General features: G+C 51.4%; 5 protein-coding genes across 6 annotated transcripts; 3 read left to right on the top strand and 2 right to left on the bottom strand.

The window, feature by feature from the left end:
- The first annotated feature begins 200 nt into the window (after positions 1-200).
- On the top strand, positions 201-3,848 carry PV05_01331 (uncharacterized protein). The gene has a single exon (XM_013466305.1). It carries the CDS (start codon positions 336-338, stop codon positions 3,735-3,737), a length of 3,402 nt encoding a protein of 1,133 aa, XP_013321759.1. The 5' UTR covers positions 201-335; the 3' UTR covers positions 3,738-3,848.
- On the bottom strand, positions 3,713-5,262 carry PV05_01330 (uncharacterized protein). The gene is made up of 4 exons (XM_013466304.1): positions 5,141-5,262; positions 5,034-5,088; positions 4,192-4,939; positions 3,713-4,141 (listed from the first exon to the last, which is right to left on the bottom strand). The coding sequence occupies exons 1-4, from the start codon at positions 5,180-5,182 to the stop codon at positions 4,084-4,086; spliced, it is 903 nt and encodes a 300-aa protein (XP_013321758.1). The 5' UTR covers positions 5,183-5,262; the 3' UTR covers positions 3,713-4,083.
- Positions 5,263-5,433: 171 nt separating this feature from the next.
- On the top strand, positions 5,434-10,300 carry PV05_01329. Of its 2 annotated transcripts, XM_013466302.1 has the most exons (5): positions 5,434-5,614; positions 5,665-8,948; positions 8,998-9,693; positions 9,762-9,966; positions 10,022-10,300. In XM_013466302.1, the coding sequence occupies exons 1-3, from the start codon at positions 5,513-5,515 to the stop codon at positions 9,047-9,049; spliced, it is 3,438 nt and encodes a 1,145-aa protein (XP_013321756.1). In that variant the 5' UTR covers positions 5,434-5,512; the 3' UTR covers positions 9,050-9,693; positions 9,762-9,966; positions 10,022-10,300. The 2 variants fall into 2 exon arrangements, with proteins under 2 accessions (XP_013321756.1, XP_013321757.1); XM_013466303.1 differs by having other exon boundaries at positions 9,762-10,300.
- A 156-nt stretch (positions 10,301-10,456) lies between these two features.
- Positions 10,457-13,617, top strand: PV05_01328 (ATP-dependent RNA helicase dhh1). The gene has a single exon (XM_013466301.1). The coding sequence runs from the start codon at positions 10,835-10,837 to the stop codon at positions 12,386-12,388; it is 1,554 nt and encodes a 517-aa protein (XP_013321755.1). The 5' UTR covers positions 10,457-10,834; the 3' UTR covers positions 12,389-13,617.
- Positions 13,496-18,090, bottom strand: PV05_01327 (uncharacterized protein). The gene is made up of 2 exons (XM_013466300.1): positions 14,195-18,090; positions 13,496-14,096 (listed from the first exon to the last, which is right to left on the bottom strand). The coding sequence occupies exons 1-2, from the start codon at positions 17,806-17,808 to the stop codon at positions 13,877-13,879; spliced, it is 3,834 nt and encodes a 1,277-aa protein (XP_013321754.1). The 5' UTR covers positions 17,809-18,090; the 3' UTR covers positions 13,496-13,876.
- Between the last annotated feature and the right edge of the window lie 12 nt (positions 18,091-18,102).

Raw genomic sequence — 18,102 nt, 5'->3', positions numbered from 1 at the left:
ACTATGTGACTCACCATCCATCGAGAAGTATCACCTCTGGGACTCCATTCAAGGGCTGGATTTTTAGTCCGACTTCATGCGAGACTAACGTACTCTAAAATAATGAGGCGAATATGGTCTATAAATTTTCAGATCTTGGCATCTAAAAGTTCGAGGCCCCATCATCCATCGTCCGGTGTCCATTGTCATCTCAGATAATGGTCCTCGTAGCCACTGGAATCGCCAGACTTTGGGGAGCCGGCCGAAATACGTGGAGGTATATACACTGACGTTTCGACCTCGAAGATACGACAAGGTTTAGCATTTCTAAGATAACAGCCCACCCATGCTAAGCCATGTCAATCGAAGCCCTCCATTCACGGCATTCACCAAAGCGGCGGAAACTCAGCCATAGCTCCAGCACCGACGCGGAAGATCCTTCGAGACTTGCTGATGACACCTCGTTGCAGACTCTCGGAAATAGAAAAGCAAGCCAAACTATCAAGATAGCTGGCACACCCTCGAACAAAACCGGCAGCCAACACGCCACAATGCCTACAGGCGGAATCAACAAATCGTCCATCCTCGCATTACAGGTCGCAGATCTGAACACTGAAGTCACTCCGAACTACGACAGACTCCAAGCGAAATGGACTATGATTTCCAATCGACTCCAAACCATCATCAAGCAGATGCCGTCACGTGCCCCAGTCACTGCGCTCGATGCGCTCAAGGCTTTCCGTAAACAAGGAATTAGGATCCCTTTCACCGAACCAGTCCCCTCGAAAGAAACCAACTACAAATTCGAATTTCAAGCACCGAAGGAAATTGTGGTTGGAGGAGCGCTGCCATGGGGCTTAAGCGTCAAAGGCGATAATGCGGTACAGCTTACCGCCATCATGCCAGAAGAACTTCTTCAAGAAAAGGACTATCTCAACAACAGGGGCCCTCACAAAGCTGCCTTCTATCTGGCATGTATTGCAGCAGCGATCAAGGAGCACGCCAGCTCGGATATCGACTTGGTTTTTGCTCATTTGAATGATGTGGATTCCTCACCTACCCTTGAAGCGATTCCCAAAGACAAAGCCCTGTCGAAGTTCAAGTTTCAGATCAGCGTCGGCTTCCCTGACGAAGCTATACCCATTTCGAAAACATTACCAACGAAGAGCTGTCTCAGGAAGAATGCTAACGGCGACGCTGCAAGCAGTGACTTGCCCACACCGTTCTACAATAGCAGCATTCGTCATGCAGCATCGATGGCCGGCTTTGAAAAAATTATACAATCGGCAAGGAGTCCATCCTATGACGAAGCATGCCGCATCGGACAGATTTGGTTGAAGCAGCGAGGCTTTTCAAGCCTGGTCTCTTCTGGCGGCTTTGGTTTCTTTGAGTGGGCCCTGATGTGCGCCCTTTTTCTTCAGACAGGGGGGCACCGTGCCCATCCATTGTTTTCCAAGCAGTACAACAATCTCCAGTTCTTCAAGGCAATGCTTCAAATTCTCGCGGGCAGAGATCTACGAGATCCCATGATTCTGTATGGCGCGAACATTGACATACCACGCTCAGAGTCGCCAGTTCTGTATGATGCGAGTACCGGGGTGAATATGCTTTACAAAATGACTCCCTGGTCGTATCAATCTCTCCGACACCATGCGCAAGTCTCTCTAGCAGCCATCAACGCCCGGAATCAGGATAATTTTGACGCAACTTTCATGCTCAACGTCGCTTTGCCGGTCATGCAATACGACGAGGTCTTCCATGTCACGATTCCAGCAAAAGCCTTTGCCACGCCCGTTGAGCAGCGGCAATATCTCCTGAAAATGCACAGCACTCTCGTCCAAGGTCTCGGCGATAGGGTCTCACTCGTCGATCTCAAGTTACCACCAGGCACGAGCTGGCCGCTCAACTCAGGGCCGACGCTCTTGGACAAAGATTTTGAGCTCGAGGTCACTCTCCTCACCAATCCCGATACCGCCACACGCCTTGTCGACCACGGTCCTTCCGCCGACGAACAAGACGAGGCCGCCGAGTTTCGCAAGTTTTGGGGCGAAAAGGCCGAACTTCGCCGCTTCAAGGATGGGAGCATATCTGAGGCCCTAGTCTGGACGTCTGGGACTCCCGTGACACTGCAGATCATCACTCACCTTCTCATGCTTCATTTCGAGCTACCACCGAGCTCTACAAGCTCGAAAACACCCGACCTCGAAGCCACCATGCTCTCATCCGACTCGGCCCTCAGCGCAAAGGACGCATTCCGTCTGATCGACACGACCTTTCAGACTCTAACTTCGACACTGCACAACCTCGACGGCCTGCCCCTACCGATCCGCTCTATCTTCCCCACAGACCCTGCGCTGCGATCAGCCAGTGTGGGTAACCCCTTACTTCCGTCCATAGCCAAGCCGATAGACTTTCTGATACAGTTCGACTCGTCGACGCGCTGGCCCGACTCTCTCCCCGCAATCCAGCACACGAAAATCGCATTCCTGCTCAAACTCGGCGAACTCCTGACCGCACAGGACCCGAGTCTCCAGACGCGCGTGGGATTGGAGAACACCACTTCCGCGACGACAGGGTATTTGAACACGTCCTTTTTGGACGTGATCTACCCTGCTGCGAGACCTGGTCTGAGCCCGATGTGTTTCCGCGCCAGGATCCATCACGAGCGCGAGGAGTACCTTCTCCAGGCGGCGCTGGGGGACAAGTCCCTGCACGGTGCTGTGAGAGATGACCTTGCGGCTGCATTGGCCGTGTATAAGCGGGAGTTTGTCGCGAAGTCGACACATACGAGCGCAATACGGAGCTTGTGCAGTCGCTTCGCACCGTTGTCCGGGACAATAAGGTTGTTGAAAAGATGGGTCGCGAGGCATTTGTTGCTTGGGGGTGGGCATGTACCGGAGGAAGTTTTGGAAATTGTGGCGAGTAGTGTGTTTGTCAACCCCGTGCCGTGGAGTGTGCCGGGGAGTAGCACAACCGGGTTTTTGAGGTGTCTAAGTCTGCTCGCGCGTTGGGACTGGAATGCAGCCCCTTTGGTCGTGGATTTGGGGCTGGCGCAGGACTGGAGCACGGAGATGGTCGGAGAGGTGAAAACTAGATTCGAGGCGTGGAGAAAATTGGATCCCGTCATGAACAATGTGGTGTGGTTTATAGGGACCAGTATCGACGGGACCGGGGTGGTGTGGACGCAGAGGGCACGTCCCGCGAGGGTGGTAGCCGGACGGGTGAGTGCGTTGGCGAGGGCCGCGGTAGAGATGCTGGAGAGTAAGGGAACGGGCATGAGCGAAGCCGATTGGGCTGGATTGTTCAATAGTCCGCTTGGGGACTTTGACTTTGTCATTCATATTCGGCCGGGGCTGGTTAAGGGCCGTCGTGAAGGGAAGAAGGCGAAGGGGGCGCTGGTGAATGGCACGGCCGAGTTCAAGAATTTGCAGATCGCCGAGTCTTTGGATGTTGAGAGTATTGGGGTTGATCCTGTGGAGTTGTTCGTGCAGGATCTGAACCATGCATTCGGAGCGAGTGCCCTGTTCTTCTATGATAGGCATGGAGGCAAGGCTATCGCAGGGCTGTGGAAGCCGAGTGTGCTGGGGCGAAGGGAGTGGCGTGTCAGGTTGGGATGGTCGAGTGTGCCTGTGCCGGCTGAAAAGGACAATGAGAAGGAGGAGGGCAAGGACATATGCGTCTTCAACAAGGAGGGCGTGCTTGCTGAGATTGCCACGCTGGGAGAAGGGATTGTCAAGAACATTACTACGAAGGAGTGAACGGAGGTTGTTGAGAAAATCCATTTTCTCAATACTGGCATCTCCGTACCGTTTGATCAGATATTGATACCCAGATATCTACACAACGTTCCGGGAATCGTTCCCAAAGCCATCGAACAAGCTTGACAGCTTCGCCTACTCTCCTGAACCTCCCAGTATTGTCTCTATCTCCTACCATCCAGTTCCAGCTTGAAGTTGCTTAATTTGGACGGGCTCGCGGGCGGTGGTTGTCCGGATCTAGTTCGATATCGCGTACTGCTCTCAATGCTGCGCATTTGCAGACGCAACACCAGACGATTTAGGTCGTTTTTCCTGAGTATACTCATCATTAAATAACATCGCATATTTAAATGTATTTCCGGTCTGGGTCGGCCTTGTCTAATAGCTCCATGATCTTTTCATACCTGCAAGTAGTCAGTAACGGCGTTGCATGATGGCTTCGCCGAATTCTTACATCGTGAAGACAATTCCACCACTGAGTGTGAGGCGACCGAGTCGCGGAAGGGCACCCGACCAAAATGTCAGAATGCCTTCATTCTTGAAAATCGAAGCGGCACAATTGAAGCTGTTCCTGTAGACTTGCTTGGCTTCTAAACTCTGCATTCGTGTTTTGACCGTATCGAGAGGCATGGTCGCGTACACAGTCACGATGCCGGCACCAGCACCAAGTCCAAAAGTTGTTAATGAGCCCAGCTTTTCACCTGGAGCCACATAGCCTTCGGCAAATTGTTTCAGACTGGTGTATGTGCCAAATCTGACAGCACTGTTTGCAGCCTGCCGAGCTGTCGTGGGCACAAACCCTTGGAAGAAGCCTGCAATACCCTTCTCTTTGAAAATGACCGACGATCCATGAATGAAACCTCGCATTCGGGGCTGCGCACGTTTGCGATCGTCTATAAGCTGCGTTTTTATGGACTCGGAGGGCGTCACTGCCAGTAGAGACTCTGTAATACCGGCGCCGAATCCGGCGGCGACTGTGCGAGGCCCGGATATCTGGCCGTCCTCGTCGGCCAAGATGTGTTTGTATGTGTCAAATGCGACGAAGCGCACACCTGCCTTGAAGGCATTACCAACAATCGCCGTTGTACATCCCGTGTACCACTCTTTGGACGGGAATGGAGGTAGTGGGAGCTTTTTCTCTGTCGGTAAATGGCGGTTGAGTTGCGATCGAGTTTTGAGGAAATCGAAAGGGTAAGTTATGGCTGTAGGTGTTGTGGTGAGCTAAGATCGAGCAGACCGAGCGCAAGGTGCTGGAGTTCATTCATAGTGACATGCACTCGCAGTGGGAAGACTGACCAATTTCGACAGCTCCAGCTGTTGATCCAGCTATAATGGAGCGCAATGCGCTGGGCTAGTTGAGTCATTAGCATGCGATGCTGCTGTCGGCCAAAGTGCGATTTCACCTTTGGCTTGGACTTGTCGCCATCGGCCGCAGCGGAGGCCATTCTTGGCTGGGAACAAGTCGTAAATGCCAACACGTCCTCTGAGCGGACTGTCGGTGGTGATATTTCGAGACAGTCTCAGACCGTTAGAGAACTCAATGGAGGATTATCTCATAGGCAGTGAAGTGTATTTGGTGGTCAATTTCTGGCACCATTTTAGAGCGTGCATCGGACTTAATTTCAAATTCCGGGCACGCGTCTCAAGGGAAAGTCAACGCGCCTGCGGTTGGGCGCATTTCCTGACGAGCATCAGGCTGCATTTCATCTCAAGCCTCGTTTCCACTTCATTGACCCGTCTCCTTTGCTTGTCAGTACCATAAAAGAAGCCGCGCCATGGCGCCATCTAAGCGCTCGGCACCAAATGATAGCGACGACGATAGTGACGATGATAAACGTCGTGCGCGACACTCATCATCTACACCTCAGGGCTCTGCGGTATTGTCTCAGCACGAATTGATCCCCTGACTCTGACTGATATTCTATAGAATAAGCGGAGGCGAACTAGTGACGAGTCTTCCCTAGCTCGCGACCGCGGTGCCTCCAGCGACCCAAATGAAGCGAGCACCCCGCCATCTGACTTTGGTTCTGACGATGGCGAAGAAAATGAGGAGGCCGACTTCGCTGCAACGCAGGCTATTGAAGAGAGGAAACATTCAAGAAAAGATCAGAACAACGAGCCTGCTCTGCATGGCATTTTGGAAGAAGTCGAACTCGAGAATTTCATGTGTCACGACTTCTACAAATTCGAACTGGGACCGTTGATCAATTTCATCTGCGGGAAGAACGGCAGTGGTAAGAGTGCAATCTTAACTGCGATTGTGCTTTGTCTTGGGGGAAAGGCTTCCGCTACGAACCGTGGTGCCCGCCTTCAGAACTTTATCAAGGAAGGTCGTGACCATGCCAGGATCGTCTGTAAGATCAAAAATCAGGGCGATTCAGCTTACATGCCGGACTTGTACGGAAGCACTATCCAAGTCGAACGACACTTCTCCCGGACGGGCGGCAGCGGGTTCAAATTGAAGTCCGAGAGGGGGCGTATCATCTCGACCAGAAAATCGGACCTCGAGGACATTTGTGATCATATGATCCTACAGATGGAAAATCCTATGACGGTCCTCTCTCAAGACCAGGCTCGACAATTCATCTCGTCTTCGAGTTCGGCTGAGAAGTACAAGCTTTTCATGAAGGGTGTGCATCTGGAGCAGCTTGACCAGGATTACCGCATCATCGAAGAACAACAGGAGAATATACGAGCAAAAATCGAGACAATGCGTCCAGACCTGAAGGATTTACAAAAGAAGCATGAAAGTGCAAAGAACAAGCAAGAACTATCTCGAAAATATGACTCCATGCTCGACAAGTTGCGGGACTATCGACGACAGCTCGCTTGGGCACAGGTGGCGGCCAAAGAGGCTGTAAGGGAAGAATATGTTGAGCAAGTCCGGGAAGCAGATACCAAAATCCAGGAAGCGGAGGCCCATCTTGCCGACATTGATGCTGTATTTCAGGAGTCCGACAGAGCTGCATCGACTGCAGTTGAGGCTTATAATGCAGCCAGACTGGCCGTTGATCGATTACAGGAAGAAAAGGAGGAGGAGAAGAAAGGCCGGCATGACGAGATCAAGAAAGAGACTTCCGAAGCTCAGGCTGAGCAGCGAACTATTCATGCCGCCCTGCGGGAGGCCCAAGAAACGATCCAAGCCAAAACCCAAGCCATTGAAGAGGAAGAGCAAAGACTGGCCGAGCTCAGTGGAGGCGGTGCAGCGCGGCGCATAGCTGAACTACACAAAGCTGAAGAGGCTCTCGTCAAAGCGCAGAATGTCGAGCGCGACCACCACGATCAGAAAAAAGCCCGAGTGGACGACATCAAGCGTATGGAAAGTTTGGAAAAAGAAGCACAAGAAGTAGCAGCTTCTCACCGAGAGCGACTCGGACAACAAAAGAAAAACCTCGAACAGCTGAAACGAAACCGTCAAAACGCTGATCTGGCTTTCCATAACAACATGCCAGCTCTGCTCAAGGCATTGGAAAGAGCAACCGACTTTCAAGAGCGGCCAATTGGACCTCTAGGGAAGCATGTCAGACTTACCAAGCCGAATTGGTCGTCCATCATTGAGAAGTCCTTTGGCAGTGCGCTCAATGCATTCATCGTGACCAGCAAACGCGACGAGAAACTGTTAAGCAATATCATGCGGCAAACGAAGGTTCAGCTACCCATCTTCATTGTCAACAAGCAGCCGATAGATATACAGGCTCATGAGCCTGATTCACGCTTTGACACAATCTTGAGGGTCCTAGAGATTGACGATGAGCTGGTGAGGAAGCAACTCGTCATCGCCCATCAGATTGAGCAAAGCATACTGATTGAGGACTTGACGGAAGCCTCGGAGACGCTCTTTGGTGGAAGACCCCTGGAGAAAGTCAAAAGATGCTACTGCTTCAGCGCAGGCAGTCGTCTGAGAGGCGCATGCTTGTTCTACCGCGGTACGAATGCGGCCCAGGATCCGGTGCACGAGTTTCAAGGCACTCCAAGGATGAAATCAGAGATTGAAGATTCAATTCGTCGACAACAGGAGGCAATCGCGGAGATGAGCGAGGAGCAACGTCGTCTCGATGACGAGTGTAACAATGCTCGTGATCGACACGAGAAGGCAAAGCAGGCTCTTGTACGTCATGAAAGAGCAGTGAGAACATTCACGATTGCAGTGCAGACGGCGGAAGATGAAGTCGAGCGCTTGAGAGACGAGATCAGGCAAGACAACGTCGAAGGTGGCGCCCTGGCAGTTTTAAAGGAAGCCTTAAAGACCGCCGAGGAGCAGCAGACACTGCATGAGAGTTCCTTCCAAGACTCTGTGAACAACCTTGATGAGTTGAAAGCCAAGTTGAGAGAGTCGAATCGTAAACTGCGAGAGTTCGACGACCGTATTGCAGAAGCTAACGAGGCTGCTGATGAACTGCAAGCCCGTGCACAGGAGGCCGGACAAAAGCGGGCATACGATTTGAACGAGAAAAATGCGGCTAGCTCCCGCGTGGAGGACGGCAAATCTGATCGTGAAAGACTTGTGAGCAACCTGGCAGAACTCGATGAACAGATTGCAGCCTTTGCAGAACAGGCTCGCAATGTTTCAGAACGGGTCAACATCCCCGACGGCGAGACTTACGAGAGCCTCGAGAAGAAGTACAAGAGGCTGTCCGACGACTATCGCAAATATCATGACCGGATCGGCGACAGAGAGAAGATAGCTGCAGAGGCTACCAAGTGGAAGAAAGCCTACGACACTGCCCAGAAGGAAATGCAGAGCCTGGAAAACCTGCGCGACAAGCTCAATGAGACGATGATGCAGCGAAAATTCCGGTGGAAGCAATTCCGAAGCTTCATTTCTGCCCACGCAAAGGCTCAATTTGGTTACATGCTCAGCGAGAGAGGGTTCCGCGGCAGATTGGTCATGGACCACCGTCAGAAGCTAATGGATCTAAAGGTTGAACCGGACATTACCAGGCGTGATGGTTCGGGAAGAAGCGCCCGGACCTTGTCTGGCGGTGAAAAGTCGTTCTCACAGATATGCCTCTTGCTCGCCATTTGGGAAGCCATGGGTGCGCCAATCAGGTGTCTGGACGAGTTCGACGTCTTTATGGACGCGGTGAACAGGACCGTCAGTGTCAACTTGCTGATCGAGGGTGCTCGACAAAGTATTGGGCGCCAATTCATCTTGATCAGCCCCGGAACAAAATCCGATATCAAGAGAGCTCCCGATGTCAAAGCTCACGAGTAAGTCAGGAATGTTTCCATTATGAAGAGTTCTACTCACATGTCATAGGGTTGCTGCACCAGAGAGAGGTCAAACAAGACTTGTGCTAGCTTCAGCTTAGAAGACGATTGTGGCCGACGACTTCTGCAGATATCCTCAAGGCTAGGAAGCCTGACGCACCGGGCTTGCCTGGACAGACGACCAGAAATGTTGGACATGCGCGTGCCGGTTTCGGAAATGCGCTTTCACACGTCGTTGCTCGTTGGCCTCAACAATTGTCAACATCCAAAGCATCCAAAGTGACCGTCTGCCTGCATGTTCAATCCCGATCGTCCAACGTCGGTGGTTCGGACACGGCGCACAATCTTCGAGCTGAGCTTATCGCTCCCAGTTTCGTATGCAACAATCGCTAGACTTAATCCAACTTTGTGCAACCACATGTATTCCGCCGATCCTTGCCGCATCTGAGTCTCCTATCACTATGGGCATGCCAGCTGTTTCAACCTTGGTCCTACCATGAACGCGAGGATCTGGATATGTTGGTGGAACCGGGTATGGCCTTTTCTGCTGTGGTCTTGCCTTATTCAGCGCTGTGCCGACCTCACAGTCTGCTGCTCTTTGTTGGGAAGGGACCGCCATATGCACGCTGGCTACTGCTTTCTGCACTTGAAGTCAAGGTAATAAGTCCGGCTTCGTGTACCTCCTGTGAGAATTTGCAGGTTATGGCCCGCATCTTCGACAGCAGACTATACATTCGAATTATCGGTAAGTACTCCTTGCCGCAATGCCAATATTCTGCATTGCTCAGTGGATGAGATGGCTGACTCGTCTAGATATGCCAGAGGAAGTCGTTCCTTGCTCAGATTCAAACTCACGGCCGACAACAGAGCCAGTCCATGCCGTTTCGAAATCTTCGGCTACCACCGACATCATGGGCATGAGAGTTTTGAAGATGAATTTGCACCAGGCAGCCGGCAATTACTTTGGGCCCAGCAAGACCAGAAACTGCGGTTGTGTGCCGCCGTGCCTCAGAGGGAGGTTTGTCTGCCCATTAGTACCGCCAGAGGGACTCACCCAGGCTGATTTGTGTTAGCTGTCCTTGTAAAGGCCCTCGTGGACCGGGTGCGTGCCCTAGCAGCTGCGTCTGTCCATGCAATTGATGCCTATGAGGAAGTGGAGGTGCAAGGATAATGCTGCTTGCATTAGATGGCGGTTGGATCTGGCTAAGGTCGCGATGAGTGACGGGCTTGCAAGACGTCGCTGGTCTCTTTTCAATAGGGGTAGAATGGTCCAAGATATCAATTGAGCGGCGAAAGCGATTCTCATGAAGTTGACTAGTAGCATGACAATGAAAGGCCTCGAAGCACCTGGCACCCATACTCGGTACCTGTCGAACAAAGCCTCGCCGCTCTAGTGTCGCCAAGAGAATAGCCGGGCCTTTGGGTCTTGGCATTGTAGAGTCTCCAATCACGCTCTTGCAGCCTCAGGCCTGGTCGCTGGCACCGGCACCGCAGTCGCTATTCAAAACCGCCATTCATCTTTCCACCTGAATCTCTTCTTGAGCAACAGTCTCATACTCATTCAAATCCCGTAATCTTGAGCGAAAAAGCCATCGAATCACTCTCCTACACCTCTCGAGTCACCTCACAACTGCAAAACTCCTTCCAACTACACACCGCGAGGAGAAAACCAATTGCCCTCAAATCACTCGCAGGTTAGAGCAACCCCCACAGCGTTTCTCCCTCAGCTGCGATCACCTCTACGTACCACCGATCTCTGTCTCTGTCCTACGCCTCGACTCTGAGATCCAAAGCCAATACATCGACGCCAACCCTACACGCCTGGCGGACACAAGCTGCCCCTCTCACCGCACTCCATAACAAACAATATTCAAACCCTCCCAAAAATGACGGACGCTTTAGCATCACAGCTGAACAAGGCCTCTTTAAACGATGGCGCAGACGAGAGCAACTGGAGAGACTCGCTCAAACTTCCCAACAAAGATACCCGACAACAGACGGAAGACGTGACGGCCACGAAAGGTCTTGAATTTGAAGATTTCTATATCAAGCGTGAATTGATGATGGGTATCTTTGAAGCCGGGTTCGAAAAGCCTTCACCGATTCAAGAAGAGACGATCCCAGTTGCCTTGACCGGTCGAGATATCCTTGCAAGAGCAAAGAATGGAACAGGCAAAACCGCAGCCTTTGTTATTCCTACCCTCGAACGAATTAACCCCAAGAACCCCAAGACGCAGGCACTACTCCTTGTTCCCACTCGAGAACTCGCTCTACAGACATCACAAGTCTGCAAAACCCTTGGCAAGCATCTCGGCATCAATGTTATGGTCACTACCGGCGGTACCGGTCTCAAAGACGACATCATCAGATTAGGAGAGACGGTTCACATCATCGTTGGCACACCCGGAAGAATCCTTGATCTTGCAAGCAAAGGCGTTGCAGATCTGTCGGAATGTCCTATATTTGTTATGGACGAGGCAGACAAGCTGTTATCGCCCGAGTTCACCGTCGTCATTGAACAACTACTCTCCTTCCTGCCAAAAGATCGACAGGTCATGCTCTTCAGCGCCACATTCCCAATGATGGTCAAGACTTTCAAGGACAAACACATGCACAATCCCTACGAAATCAACCTCATGGATGAACTGACACTCCGTGGTATCACCCAATACTACGCATTCGTCGAAGAGAAACAGAAGGTGCACTGTCTCAACACTCTCTTCTCCAAACTTCAGATCAATCAATCCATCATCTTCTGCAACTCCACAAACCGAGTCGAACTCCTCGCGAAAAAAATCACAGAACTCGGATATTCTTGCTTCTACTCTCATGCCAAGATGCTGCAACAGAACCGAAACAAAGTCTTTCACGATTTTCGTGCTGGCGTCTGTCGAAATCTCGTCTGCTCAGATCTACTGACTCGTGGTATCGATATTCAAGCCGTCAATGTTGTCATCAACTTCGATTTCCCCAAGAATGCAGAAACTTATCTTCACCGCATTGGTCGTTCCGGCAGATTTGGGCATCTTGGTCTCGCCATCAACCTGATCAACTGGGATGACCGCTTCAATCTGTACAAGATTGAACAAGAGCTTGGTACGGAGATTCAGCCAATTCCACCGTCCATTGACAAATCTCTCTACGTTTACGACAGTCCTGAAAACATTCCTCGACCAATGCCCCCTCCAGCTCAGGCTTCAAGAGCCAATAATGCCCCTGTCATGGCAGCAAATGCATTTGCAGGCGCAAACATGAACGGTCAAGCTCAAGGGCGACGGCCTTACAACCAAAGTAACCAATCCAACGGCTATGGACAACAATACAACATCCAGGGGCGTGGAGGTTATAGAGGGCGCGGTCGTGGTCAAGGTCAAGGAGGTCGAGGCCGTGGTGGTCACCCGCACCAAGCGGCTGCACCTATCGGTCAAACTGCTCAGTAGGCTCTTGGAACTACTGGGATGTGTTTTGATCTAGCGACTGTTCTCTCTTGTTTTATCTTTACGGCGTTATTCTGCACCATGATCACGAAGGTCTATGACATGCGACATGCGCAAGCTTGGAGTTCGATTGATCATGGCTAATACGGGCTTTCTTTACTATCGGATCTGTATAACAGTGTCCGTATGGGTTTTGCTTTCTCAGGGTTGGGTGAATCTTTCTGGATGGATGAACGGGACCAGGAATTTGTCCCGGAGCGGACATCGTGAGTATTTATGGCTCATGGCACATGATGTTGTACGTCATGAAAAGCCATTTTCTTGAGTGGCGGACGAGCGTTGCTATCCACAAAAAGGTCGAGCAGGTTCTCATACAGGCAGGGATGGTAGATCTGCATGGCGTTCGCATGGGCTTCTTTTGCATTCAACTCTAACGGCATATCATTCGCCGCCCAGTTACACGACGACACTTCTATCGAACTACGACACCAAACTCTTGATCTCACTCGGGACGACATCCAGCTTAATGTGCAAACCACTACAGTTTCACTATGGAACGAAGTCTTATCAGTTATCCTACCTTGACGTTACGCGACTCATCCAATCCCTCTACCCTCCAGTCTCAAACAGCGAGCTTCACCTCACCATTGGCGAACGCAGCCATCTCTCACTACTATTCTCTTATTCACCAGTATCCACCACTCATCGCCTCTCTATGCGTGTCACGCACTACTTTGACAACGACATATTGCCGAGACGTTTCCACTTTTGGCCATGGTATCTCTTTCTCTCTCAAGCACTCGCCGACCAGAAGTTCGCCGTACATCCACTGCGGTCATCAGTGGCCTCCAAAAGTGCGAACTGAGACAACCATTTCTCATGTATGCAGGCAGAACAGCATCTGGCATCACGACACAACACAACAGAACACGAAAAGGTACCTAGGTACATCTCAAAAACTCACAAAAAAAGAATAGGTGGAAAGCCGACGGTCAGATATTAGCAAGGCGGTCTGTCCAGTGCTTGCTGTGTGTGCACACAGTCTTTAGGGGCAGCAGGCACGGCAATGTATGTGCACGCAGAAACATGCCTTTTACAATCCAGACTTTGCTATGCTAGTTGATGGCTGGACAAAACGAAAGGTTCGGAATTGGGCGGTACCTGTTCTACTAGGTACTAGGTACTGGTGTCAAGATAGATCGGCCCAAGACCAAAAAAGCATCTTTCCACTGTTTCGCTGTTTCTATGCTCCTTCACTGTTCTGTTGATTTTGTCACGCCAGCTTAATGTTGGCAAAGCGTGTCAACCGCCACGCGTCCCCTCTATCTAGCATTGTAAGTGTCTGTTCTTGAGGATCGAAATCCATGTTCCGGCCCAGATTATCCCAAATTCTGGACCTTCCCATGGGACGAGGCAACCCACCCGTCTCTCACGCCAGTACAATGCAAAGACCCAATAGAAGACAACCCCGGACAAAATAATTCGAAAAAACTAGTACGTCAACCTCTTCTGTCCACCAGACCCAGCTCCAGTATTCTTGTGACTCGGCTTCGTGTACGAGCAGTAGCGGTCCTTGATCGACACGACCTCGTAAACGCCCTCGTCGCTCGCGCGGATCACTTTGCTGAACTCGTCACATGTATCGTGTCGCGTCTCGAGGATCTTCGGCGCGTGGCGGCTGCTCTTCTTGGCATTTTCGGAGCGAATGTACCTGTTCACCCAACCAAAGTCAGTCATCATACCCAAGTACCAAGGGAAGGGGCTTTCGTGGAGAAAGAAACATAGGAGTAACTAAGAGCATGGACGTACGTAAACTCAAACGGCGGCGTCCCCGTAAACGTGAAACTGATATCAACCTCGCCGCCCTCATGGATATCGCTGACCAGGGTCTTCCCACGGCCCATCTCGACCGTTGGGTAGGGGTGGATGATCTTCTTGATCTCCTTCCTTGCACGACATTTGCCGTTACCCATGGCGCTGTCACTGATGCCGGTAATGATGAATTCACCCGGTGACTCGGCGAGACGTCTGAATTCGTTGCCGGAGACACGGGCTTTGCGCTCACGTCCTTGGAATGTGTAGAAGACATCGAAAGGTGGTTGGCCGCTTAGCGAGAACGATACGTGCTCGGCAACGCAGTAGTCATCATGGGATTCGAGCGGCAATATTGTCGGGGGCGAAGATACGAAGATGCGCACAGATGAAGGGTCGGATTCCAGGATAGTTTCGCAGCCTCGAGCATCTTTGACGGAACGAATGGAAACGCTGTGTGTGCCGAGATCAAGAGTGGATCGGGACAAAGGCCAGGCATATGTGGTCGATTGGATGTCCTTCTGACGAATGATTTCAGGCCGTGTCGAAACGCCATGATGAACGATGGCGATTTCGACGCTGAAAGGTGGCGTCCCGGTAAACGTGATGGGGATGTTCTCAGTTTCCGCTTCGACGCTGGCAGTGAAACTCGGATCATCTTTGCAATAGCCGTAGGTTTTTCCTGCTTGGGAGAATTTGGCAGCTGGCGGAGCATAGACCTGCTGCTTGACAATGACTGGGGTCAAGTGCTGCTTGTCATGAGCGTAGCGGTCGTCGCTGAGCTCGGTGAAAACATAGGTATATTCTCCAGCCTTGCTTGTATCGAGACTGACTATGGCACTGTTTCCAGCGAAACTGCAAGCTTTATTGCTGATCGCTGCCGGGCCCTTGACCGGCTCAAACTTCTGTTGGTATTTCAAATGGTAAGGTGGGTTACCAGAGAGAGCGAGAGACAGAGAAGACTCGTCGCTCTGACATACTGCAGGTTTCCGGAATATGCCAACGCCACCGTCCTCCACTGCCGAGTCTTTGACGGACAGTTTCGGTCGAGGTATCCAGCTGACTTGGAATGTGTTCGCTTTGGAGTCGACCAGACCTGGACACCTATCGTGGACGGAAACAATCTCATATGTTCCTGGTTCAGTCACTGAAAACGCCGAGTTGGCATCTCGCAGAATCTCTTCAAAGGAGCTTGCAGGGTCATCCAGATTACGAATTCGCACAGCCCATGGTGCAACGCCTTTCAGTCGCAACGGCAGCGTGACGGACTTGCCATGTAATGCCAATGTTGATCGTTTGCCCTCGATGTGCCCAAACGCCGCACGGGGCTGTTCAGCTCTGACCTCGATTTGTCTTTCCTCTTTCAGCGAAGTACGACATCGTGATTTGTCTTGCACACCGGTCAAGACGACTGAATATGTTCCGCCCTCGGTAAATCCAGGGAGTAACACCATGTAGTTTTCCTCTTCTGAGTGAATATTGTGCTTTTTCCTCTTGCCGCCATGTACAAGCTCATAATCAAGATCCCACGGGCCTTGGCCTGACAATTTCACCTGCATTGATACAGGCTCACCCAGGCACGCCTTGATAACACGATTGTCGCCACGGAAAGCTGCGGAAGCCGGCGGCATTATATCTTGCTGGAACACGTAATTCTTGTGCTTCAGAGGAGTCGGGCCATAAACACCATCTTCAACCTCAAGAATATTGTAGATGTAGGAGCCAGCCGCCTCTTCACGTAGCTCAATCTGACCTCGCATTCCCGAGAATTCTTGGATCTTGGGATGAGCTTTGCCTCGGTGGGTGATGGTGTACCTAACCTTGAAAGGCGGGGTGCCGGTGAAGTCGAGGTTGAGATACATGCCGATAGGGCTTCCCGCACATTGATCAAAGATGTCCTGCTTGTCCAGAGCAAGATCAGGCTCTGGAGGGTTGAATAACAAGCACGAAGAGGGTTCCACAATTTCTCCGTGACAGAATCGGCTATCAATCGAATCGATATTATACCGTCCCGCCTTGCTTACTTGGGGCCTGAACCGCTCATTAGGCATTTCAAAAGTGAGATCTTCTGACTGGGGGCTTTCCCCTTCAGTGTCAGGCATGAAGCTGTATTTCACCTTCAATGGCCAGTCGGACGGATGCAATCGGTCTGCCGGTCGGATATTGATAGGTAGGCTGATGAAGCTGTCTTTTCGTACTGGTATCAACCGGTCGGCGTTGGGCCCAGGGAATGAAAGGCTGATCCGAGGTCGATTGTGAACAGTCAGGCTCTGGACCCTAGGAGCATGAGCGTCCTTGGGATTACTCGAATAATAGGTGACTTTGTTCCCAAGGCCATCCTCCACTTCTTCGATCGTATACGAATGGCTTCCATTCTGATGGAGTGATTCATTGATTTCGAAAGATTCAGTCGTCGACCTCGTCCAGCCCATCTGCGGTCTGTTCGGATCCATCACTGCCTGCGAAGCCTCCTCGTCGGACACAAAGTCCGGGTTTGCGCGTGGCTGAACATTTTGGACAATTGAGCTGAATTGCTTGTGGTTGATAGTCTTGCTGTACTTGACCTTGAACGGAGGAATGCCCGACACTTGTAGGGAGAGATTGCTCAAATCTCCCGAACACCGGTTTACCGATTCGGCTGAGATGGAGGCTTTCGGGCATTGCACGACAGCGACATCAAAACTTCGCTTTCGCACTTCCAGCTTTGTGGCGTCAATAACACGATGCAGCTGGTAGAGTCCCTTCTTCGACACAGGGTAGTGCAAGACTCGAGGGGTGTTCGTGTCGGACCTGGCGTGGCCGGCGTCTGCCTGTCTTTTCAACTGTTTGGCCTGCTTGCTACCAATCAAGATTGTTTCGACTTCATCTGTGTCAAGATCGAATCTTTGCAGCTCGATGGAGATAGGAGTTGTTTGGTTGATCTGGATTGGCAGCTCGATCGACGGATTCGAGGCATCTAAGCAAAAGGATTTCTTCTCTGGGTTGAGAATAGCTGATCCTTCCGGAAGAATGTGAATGATCTGCTTTCCAAGAATGATGGAAGAGTTGTGCAAAATGTCGGCTGGCTTGACACGATGCTCTGAGATTGAGAGTTCCCGGTCATACGCGATCTTGACCAGAGCTCCCAGCCAGGACAGGACGGGTATGGGAATCTTGTACATGAGAAAGGCATTGGCAATTGCGTGCAGAAGCCATAATGTGAATGTGGTGGCGAACGAAAACTCCAGCCACGGTATTCTGAAGGCCGGAAGGGCCACGAAGAACGCTGCATCGATACCGATCCATTTCAAAAACAGCCACGTCGAGTCGAGGTCATTCTCAACGCTGTATGAGTTGTACAATCTCCAAGCAGTCAGGGCGACGTAGAATGCAAAGACGTAGAACCTCTGCGAGGGCGCATCCACCACTTCTGTTGAGATGAATGGGGCTGCTTTAGATGTAGCATCTACCGGGACCCTAGTTGGCTGCTTTGTCGTGCTGATGTTTCTTTGAGAAAAGGGCGAGCCTGGCGAACCCAAACTTGAACGGCCATTGAGATTGGTGTTTCGCAGTCGAGGTTGTGTTTGGGGAGTAGTAGGGAAAGCCGACCGCAGTCGCGGCGTTTCGTTCATGGCACCATGCGGCTATGGAGAGGCCTTCTCTTGTCTTTGACAACAATTCCTGGCTTGCTTGCCTAGAGAACTCGATCCGCAGGTTGAGGTAGGTTTCGTACGAGGGCTTCAGCTAGCGTCGGCTATGAGGAAGGAAGGATAACGGGCGTTTTCGATCGTACTTGAGTGTGAATGTACACACGTCGGCAGTGACAAGGCCGTGAACGTATGTGGGTAGTCGAAGTTGGATTGAAAACTATCTCGAGGCTTTGAGAAATACGAGGCAGCAGTCGCGTTTTCTCCAAGCGCGTCATA

Source organism: Exophiala xenobiotica, assembly GCF_000835505.1.
Source record: "Exophiala xenobiotica strain CBS 118157 unplaced genomic scaffold supercont1.1, whole genome shotgun sequence".
In the NCBI taxonomy this organism is placed as follows: Eukaryota; Fungi; Ascomycota; class Eurotiomycetes; order Chaetothyriales; family Herpotrichiellaceae; genus Exophiala; species Exophiala xenobiotica.
This window is presented reverse-complemented; position numbering and strand designations above follow the sequence as displayed.

Excerpts from the sequence above, each read along its gene's own strand:
- PV05_01331 (XM_013466305.1), top strand. The coding sequence starts at position 336 with ATGTCAATCGAAGCCCTCCATTCACGGCATTCACCAAAGCGGCGGAAA.
- PV05_01330 (XM_013466304.1), bottom strand. The coding sequence starts at position 5,182 with ATGGCCTCCGCTGCGGCCGATGGCGACAAGTCCAAGCCAAAG. Across the intron at positions 4,940-5,033 it reads AGCTGGAGCTGTCGAAATTG|CCATAACTTACCCTTTCGAT; the intron begins GTCAGTCTTCCC and ends CAACACCTACAG. Across the intron at positions 4,142-4,191 it reads GGTGGAATTGTCTTCACGAT|GTATGAAAAGATCATGGAGC; the intron begins GTAAGAATTCGG and ends GACTACTTGCAG.
- PV05_01328 (XM_013466301.1), top strand. The coding sequence starts at position 10,835 with ATGACGGACGCTTTAGCATCACAGCTGAACAAGGCCTCTTTAAACGAT.
- PV05_01329 (XM_013466302.1), top strand. The coding sequence starts at position 5,513 with ATGGCGCCATCTAAGCGCTCGGCACCAAATGATAGCGACGACGATAGT. Across the intron at positions 5,615-5,664 it reads CTACACCTCAGGGCTCTGCG|AATAAGCGGAGGCGAACTAG; the intron begins GTATTGTCTCAG and ends GATATTCTATAG. Across the intron at positions 8,949-8,997 it reads CCCGATGTCAAAGCTCACGA|GGTTGCTGCACCAGAGAGAG; the intron begins GTAAGTCAGGAA and ends CACATGTCATAG.
- PV05_01327 (XM_013466300.1), bottom strand. The coding sequence starts at position 17,808 with ATGAACGAAACGCCGCGACTGCGGTCGGCTTTCCCTACTACTCCCCAA. Across the intron at positions 14,097-14,194 it reads ACGCCGCCGTTTGAGTTTAC|GTACATTCGCTCCGAAAATG; the intron begins GTACGTCCATGC and ends TTGGGTGAACAG.